The following is a 6,590-nucleotide window of genomic DNA, read 5'->3' as shown; positions in this document are numbered from 1 at the left end:
AAATGTACTAAAATCTCAACTGAAATGAAAATGGAAAAAAAACTACATAAACATTACTAATAAAAATTACAAAAACTGAAAAAAAAAAAAAAAATCAAAACTACAATAGTTTCAGTCACTACTGCTATTAAAATAACGGCAAGTACGTCAACTTATTCTACTAACCATAACCAGTCTACTAATACTCTAATGACTGCTAGTTGACATGTAGTTCCTTACAGTCAGCAGAATTTCTAAGACCATCAAAATGTGTAATGAAACATGTTTAATAAATCAGACATGAGCTCTGGGTTTATTCTCAATCATTTTTGTTTTTATTTATTTATTTATTTAAGAAGCATGCAAGTGAAAACACTGCAGCACAAAATAAGCTCTGCAAAAGAAGGGGAAACGTTCCCTTTGTACGGTCTGCTGCTGACAAATAAAAAGAGTTGCTCATCTCAAGAATAAGCATTTTGACATTGTGTGGTTAACCACAGACACACTTATGTATTAAACTCTATGAAGTGCCTGGGCTGTTCAGCCCGCAAGACAACTGCACTGTCCTGGCTTTCCTAAAACAAGCATAGTAAAAAAAGGTAAACATTAGAAGTATGCCAGAAATGTGAATTCAACAAATACATTTCCTCTTACTCTGTAACCGATGCAAAGTGGATACTCACATTGTGCACAATTTTCAAGCCGCCTTTAAAATGTTATTCAAATTTTATGAACTAAAACCAGTTTAAGATGTTTCTCTCGAACAAATAAACCATGCATCAAAAAAAAAAAAAAAAAGTAAACTCCTTACTTGGGTGCACAAAAGAGCATGAACTGCAGGCATCTTGAAAGATCTGAAAGTGTGTCTTTTAATAACTGTTACATTCACAAAATACATTTTTAAAATGTTTTGGGTGATGAATGAATTGCAATAAAAGATTATCATTCATCCCCACAAAAACTACTACATCCGTTTGCTTAAAAGAGCATGACTATCACAAAACCCTTAAAAACCAAGTCTGACGTTTTTGTGTGTCTGTAAACATGTCTACAAAGGGCTCATTCAACACTTGTTCAAGTACTGGAGTATCTTTATGACCGTGAGGAATGCTTTGGAAAGTGCAATATACAAACAAACAGCTTGACAGTCGCTTCCACTCTTTGCACAGTGTCCAGACGGTAAAATAGAGCGAAATCTCCTTCAGTCTTAGTGCAGTTGGTTTAGTGAGCGGCGTGGACCGGATACGCCAGCCGGACGTCCAGCGCCTGGTTGTGCTGTGCCAGCGAGGTGTGATGGTAGTGCATGACCAGATCCTTCAGAGACTTGTGGAGATCGAAGGGCTCGACGAAGCCGTAGCCGCGCTCCGTGTGGCGAATCACGCAGTGCCTCACCTGGCTGCCGACCCTGTGGATGCAGAGATAAGAGCAGGGCTAGGAGAGCTGAAACTAAAAACGGAAACACTCATGCATTGCTATAAAACTAACCAAAACAGAATCGAAAAGACCTAAAATGCTTTCTGTTTTCATTTTTGATTCTTTAATCATAGCAGAAAGCAGAGCAGAATTGACAGTGAAGGGACAATCAGTGACTGATGAAGAAATATCATTTTACCATCTGTGTTTTGCGGAAAAAAATAAGTCATGGAGATTTGACAGAATATGAGGGTGAGTAAATGCCCGAATTTCATTTCTGGGTGAACTAGCTCTTTAAGGTGGATTAATATTGTGAATCTGTTCGATTAAATGAATCGGTTCATTGAAGTGGAACTCAACAATCGTCACATAATGCAATCGGTCGTTTCTCTCCAGTCTAATGGCGCTTTTCCACTGCATGGTACGGCATGGTACGGTTCACTTTTGGGGGTTTTTCCACTGGGTACAGTACCTGGTACCTGGTACTTTATTTATGGTGCTTTTCCACTGCGTGGTACGGCTTGGTACGGTTCACTTTTGGGGGTTTTTCCACTGGGTACAGTACCTGGTACCTGGTACTTTATTTATGGTGCTTTTCCACTGCGTGGTACGGCTTGGTACGGTTCACTTTTGGGGGGTTTTCCGATAGCAGAGGAGCGGATCCAGTGAGAGCTTGATGGGGCGACGCGGAATGAAAACGTTTTTTAGGAGTTGCGGCAGTAGAGGCGGCGCAACTATAACGACATGTGAATAATCCTGGCCACTCTAAAGCGGTACTGTGCCGAGCCGAACCGTGCCGTGCCGAGTCGTACCACGCAGTGGAAACGCGCCATAAGTGGCCAGAATAGGATGCAACGTGGAGCAGACTTCACACAATTCGTCAAATGTCTCCCTATATGAGACTATAGCCTCTGAAGATGCCAGTGAAGTTATGGAACATACAAACAAGCAAACAGGAATGCATTTCAGTTCTCGTGTGATTAAACACATGATCAAACACCGCTGACTGATGACTTACACCACAGAGCAGGCATAACAGTCCTTGGTGCTGCTGTTGCGGATGAGGAAAGCTCCAGACGGTTTCCCACGGAGAAGCTCCTCTGCCTGCCGTCGACCGAGATCTCCCACAAACCAGCTCTCCTCCTCCAGCAGCTCCACGCTCTTCTCACGCTCGCATTCAGACCTGAAAAAACAACCACTCAATAAGCAAAAAGCTCAGATTTTTTTTTTTTTAGCTCAACGGGAGCGCCTCAATTTGTCTTGTAAATGCCAGTTCCTGTTCACCAGCCATTGTCCCGTGTCTCCACAGACCTTACAGACCTATTGCATCAGACAGCAGCCAGACATGTGCCCACTCACTCCCTTTTGAACCGGAAATTAAACGGCTTCAGAAGGTGCCTTATATTGAGGGGCTTAGAGAAGTAAAACAATACGATTTTTTTTTTTACTCAAATCAGTGGTAACCGGAAGAACGTTTGTAGAAATACAATAAAATAATAATTACTGGCATTTAAGTCTAGTGTCACACACTTCAATGAAGATATTTTTAATGAAATTAGAGATTTTTGTCCATTCGCCCAAAACTTTGATTCATTAAGCCTTAACTAAATCTGTTTGTCACAAAGTGATCATGTGTCTTTAAAAGACTTGCGTTAAATCACTTCGTTCAAACGGCTTTCGTCCTGTTAAAGGGTTAGTTCACCCAAAAATGAAAATTCTGTCATTAATTACTCACCCTCGTGCTGTTGGAAACCCGTAAGACTTTCGTTCATCTTCGGAACACAATTTAAGATCTTTTTGATGAAATCTGAGGGCTCTCTGACCCTCCCATAGACAGCAAGGTAACTACCACGTTCAAGGTCCAGAAAAGTACCAAGATGATCGACAAAGTAGTCCGTGTGACATCAGTGGTTCAACTGTAAAGTTACGAAGCTACGAGAATACTTTTTTGCGCAAAGAAAACACAATGACTTTATTCCACATTTATGTGTCATCACACCGGATCTGGGTCAATTTTTTTTTCTGGGTCAAAATTTCTTGCATTATGTTCCGAAGATGAAGGAAGGTCTTACGGGTTTCCAACAACATGAGGGTGAGTAATTAATGACAGAATTTTCATTTTTGGGTGAACTAACCCTTTAACGCACTCATTGAAGGGTCATAATTTTGCTGTGATTAAGTTAAACATACAGATCATATGGACACTCACTCTTTCAGCTCACTCTGGACTGTGTCTTGGAAATCCTTGCAAGAGTTCTCCTGAGAACAACACTGTTCTTCAGAGGTCTCGGTCATGCTGACGGCCTCAAATGTTTCTCTCCTTTGGATTTCCTGTAAAGCAACAGGGAGAACCTTAGAAAAGCAATGCATTTGATATAAATTTCTTCTTTTGAACAATTAGATGAAAAAACTAAAACTAAACCAAAACTGAAATCATTGCCTTTAAAACTAACCAAAAAAAATAAAACCAAAAATTGAGTTTTCATATTCAGTTCCCAAGCGTATTTGTGTGTGTGTGCACGAGCGGTTGCTGCATTGAGCATTGTAGCCAATCATAGACATGTCTGTTGAAGGTGTAAATTGCCAATGGCCAATCAGAGGTGTTTAAATTATCCATGATAAGCTCAATACTGCAACAGAGTTTCATTAAAGCACAAGCAGCTTTATACACTTACAAGTCCTCTCATTACACTATTTTATATTATAAATCAGTGTTGGCTGAATACGCTTAGCTTTGAAATCCTCTCCACTTATAAAAACACTTTTATTGTGTTGGTTTGATTAGAAATACATTTATCTGATGTGAACATTTTGCATTCCTTATGTTAATAATGAATAATATATCAGTTAAATCTATACTATATTATGTATATTTCCATGTAGATAAGATTTTTTTTTTTTTTGTAATTACTTTTTTTTCTTTTTCTCATTACTGTGCTTAATGCAATTCAGAAAAACAAATATATACACTACCGGTCAAAAGTTTGGGATCAAAATGATTTATGTTTTAAAGGAGTTTCTTCTGCTCATCAAGGCTGCATTTATTTGATCAAAAATACAGGGAAAAAAAATTTATATTGTGAAATATTATTATGATGTAAAATAACATTTTTCTATTTTAATATACATTAAAATCAAAGTTATTCCTGTGATTAAAGCTGAATTTTCAGCATCATTCCTCCAGTCTTCAGTGTCACATGATCTTCAGAAATCAGTCTAATATGCTGATTTATTATCAGTGCTGCAAACTGTTGTGCTGCTCAGTATTTTTTGGGGGGAACCCGTGATACTTTTTTTTTTTTTTCAGGATTCTTTGATGAATAAAAAGTAAAAAAGATCAGCATTTATCTGAAATAAAAAGCTTTTGTAACATTATAATAGCAAAGATTTATATTGTTAGAAAATATTAATATTTTGAATAAATGCTCCTCTTTTAAACTTTTATTTAAAAAAAAGTATCGCAGTTTCCAAAAAAAAAATATTTGGCAGCACAACTGTTGCCAACATTGATAATTCTGAAAATAAATCAGCATATTAGAATGATTTCTGAAGGATCATGTAACACTGAAGACTGGAGTAATGATGATGGAAAATCAGCTTTGCATCACAGAAATAAATTAATGTTTTAAAGGATATTAAAATAGAAAACATTATTTTATATTGTAATGACATTTTGCAAGATTTTTTTTTTTCTCTGTATTTTTAATCAAATAAATGCAGCCTTGACGAGCTTAAGAGACTTCTTTAAAAAAACATTACAAGTCTTACGGATCCCAAACTTTTGACTGGTAGTGTGGTTATTGTGGTAGTGGTTATTTTTCCTAACCGACAACCAACGCTCGTTAACCGATTATTAACCGTTAACCGACAAAATTATTTTAAATTCTAATTTAATTAAATTAGAAAGGATAAGTGTCTGTGACCAGTTAAAAAAAAAAAATACTAACATTTGTTTTCCGGGGATTCATTTTGCATGCGCAAAAAGCAGCAAACAACAGAACATGAGGATTCACATGGCCATCATATCCCATCATGCACCTGCAGCGCTTCTGCTAGCGGAGAAAAACATAATAAAGCTAGGCTATAGGCCTATATGTATAACGATAAATAGGCCTATACGAGAAATATATTTTTACTTAAATAATAAACTAAGAAAACAAAAGAAAAACTGTGCAACAAGTAGCCTAGTATTCGGAGTTTCAGTTCATTTTTGTGCTGCGTGAAAGGAAACCAAGACGGCAGAAAGCGGCATCCTGTTTTTCTTTAGGCTTATTTTACAAAAGCACAAAGATTTGTTTTTATTGTGAATGTACACAAATAAAGGCAAACCTTTTACAATTCCGATTATCTTTAAGACTAAAAGGAGTAGTTGCTTCCACTGTTAGAAGGAAAAAGACTCAAGTGATTGCGCCGGTGCCGCATGCGCACACACAGTTAAGCATTACCTGTTCATTATCATAATAAAATACAGTCCGTCAAAAATATGGAAAAAACACACTGCTCAGTTTAAATATGTAGTCAAATCTGTGCCGTTAAGTGTTATCACCGCACCGCCATGATGTTATGCAAAACATTTAGTTTTATGTGGCTATTGGAACGCCAGTGAAGTAGGCTACATAATAAATAATATTTTGGCATTCAAATATATCACGAATACGGAAACATTTGATTTTGCGTCGAATGAGAGACGCAGCATTGTTTTCAGTTTCGTTTGAGTCTAAATGAATTAGTTTTGGCTTGTCGTTTATATTGCTATAACTTCTTATATTTGTAATTCTTGTTCTTTTCTAAATACTGTTAATTGAAAGGCTTTGTTGTGGAGTGAGGGGAACTAAAACAGCCTAGCTATGTTTACAGTGTTTATTATAATGTTTGTAAACATCTCGCGTCGGTATTAGGCCCATTTCTGAATCAAACAATAAAATGCGACTTGTGTTTTGTTTCCCTCAAAAAAACTATTTTTTTTATACACGTAGCATATTTCAACCATGCAGCAAACCTTTTTAAATATTTTAATAAATTACTAAAAAAAAATAATAATAATAATTAATTTTTTTAAACCGTTTAACTGATTGTATTAATCGGTAAAAATTCTTGACGGTCGGTTAACGGTTAAAATGAACATCCCTTATATATATATATATATATACATACACACACACACACACACACACACACACACACACACACGTATAAAT

General features: G+C 36.6%; 1 protein-coding gene across 1 annotated transcript in view; it reads right to left on the bottom strand.

Annotated features, from left to right (window-relative positions):
- Window positions 1–326: 326 nt before the first annotated feature.
- The window catches only part of pik3r3a (phosphoinositide-3-kinase, regulatory subunit 3a (gamma)), a 9,190-nt gene continuing 2,926 nt past the window's right edge, over window positions 327–6,590 (bottom strand). The window contains exons 5-7 of the mRNA XM_016283611.1: window positions 3,602–3,723; window positions 2,411–2,575; window positions 327–1,384 (exon numbers count right to left, since the gene is read on the bottom strand). Coding sequence (XP_016139097.1) covers window positions 1,201–1,384; window positions 2,411–2,575; window positions 3,602–3,723 — 471 coding nt within the window. The 3' untranslated portion in view covers window positions 327–1,200. The remainder of the gene's footprint in view (window positions 1,385–2,410; window positions 2,576–3,601; window positions 3,724–6,590) is intronic.

This window comes from Sinocyclocheilus grahami, unplaced genomic scaffold (assembly GCF_001515645.1).
Source record: "Sinocyclocheilus grahami isolate Dianchi unplaced genomic scaffold, SAMN03320097.WGS_v1.1 scaffold176.1, whole genome shotgun sequence".
Classification (NCBI taxonomy): Eukaryota; Metazoa; Chordata; class Actinopteri; order Cypriniformes; family Cyprinidae; genus Sinocyclocheilus; species Sinocyclocheilus grahami.
Note: the sequence above shows the minus strand (reverse complement) of the source record. Positions and strands in the feature narration are given on the sequence as shown.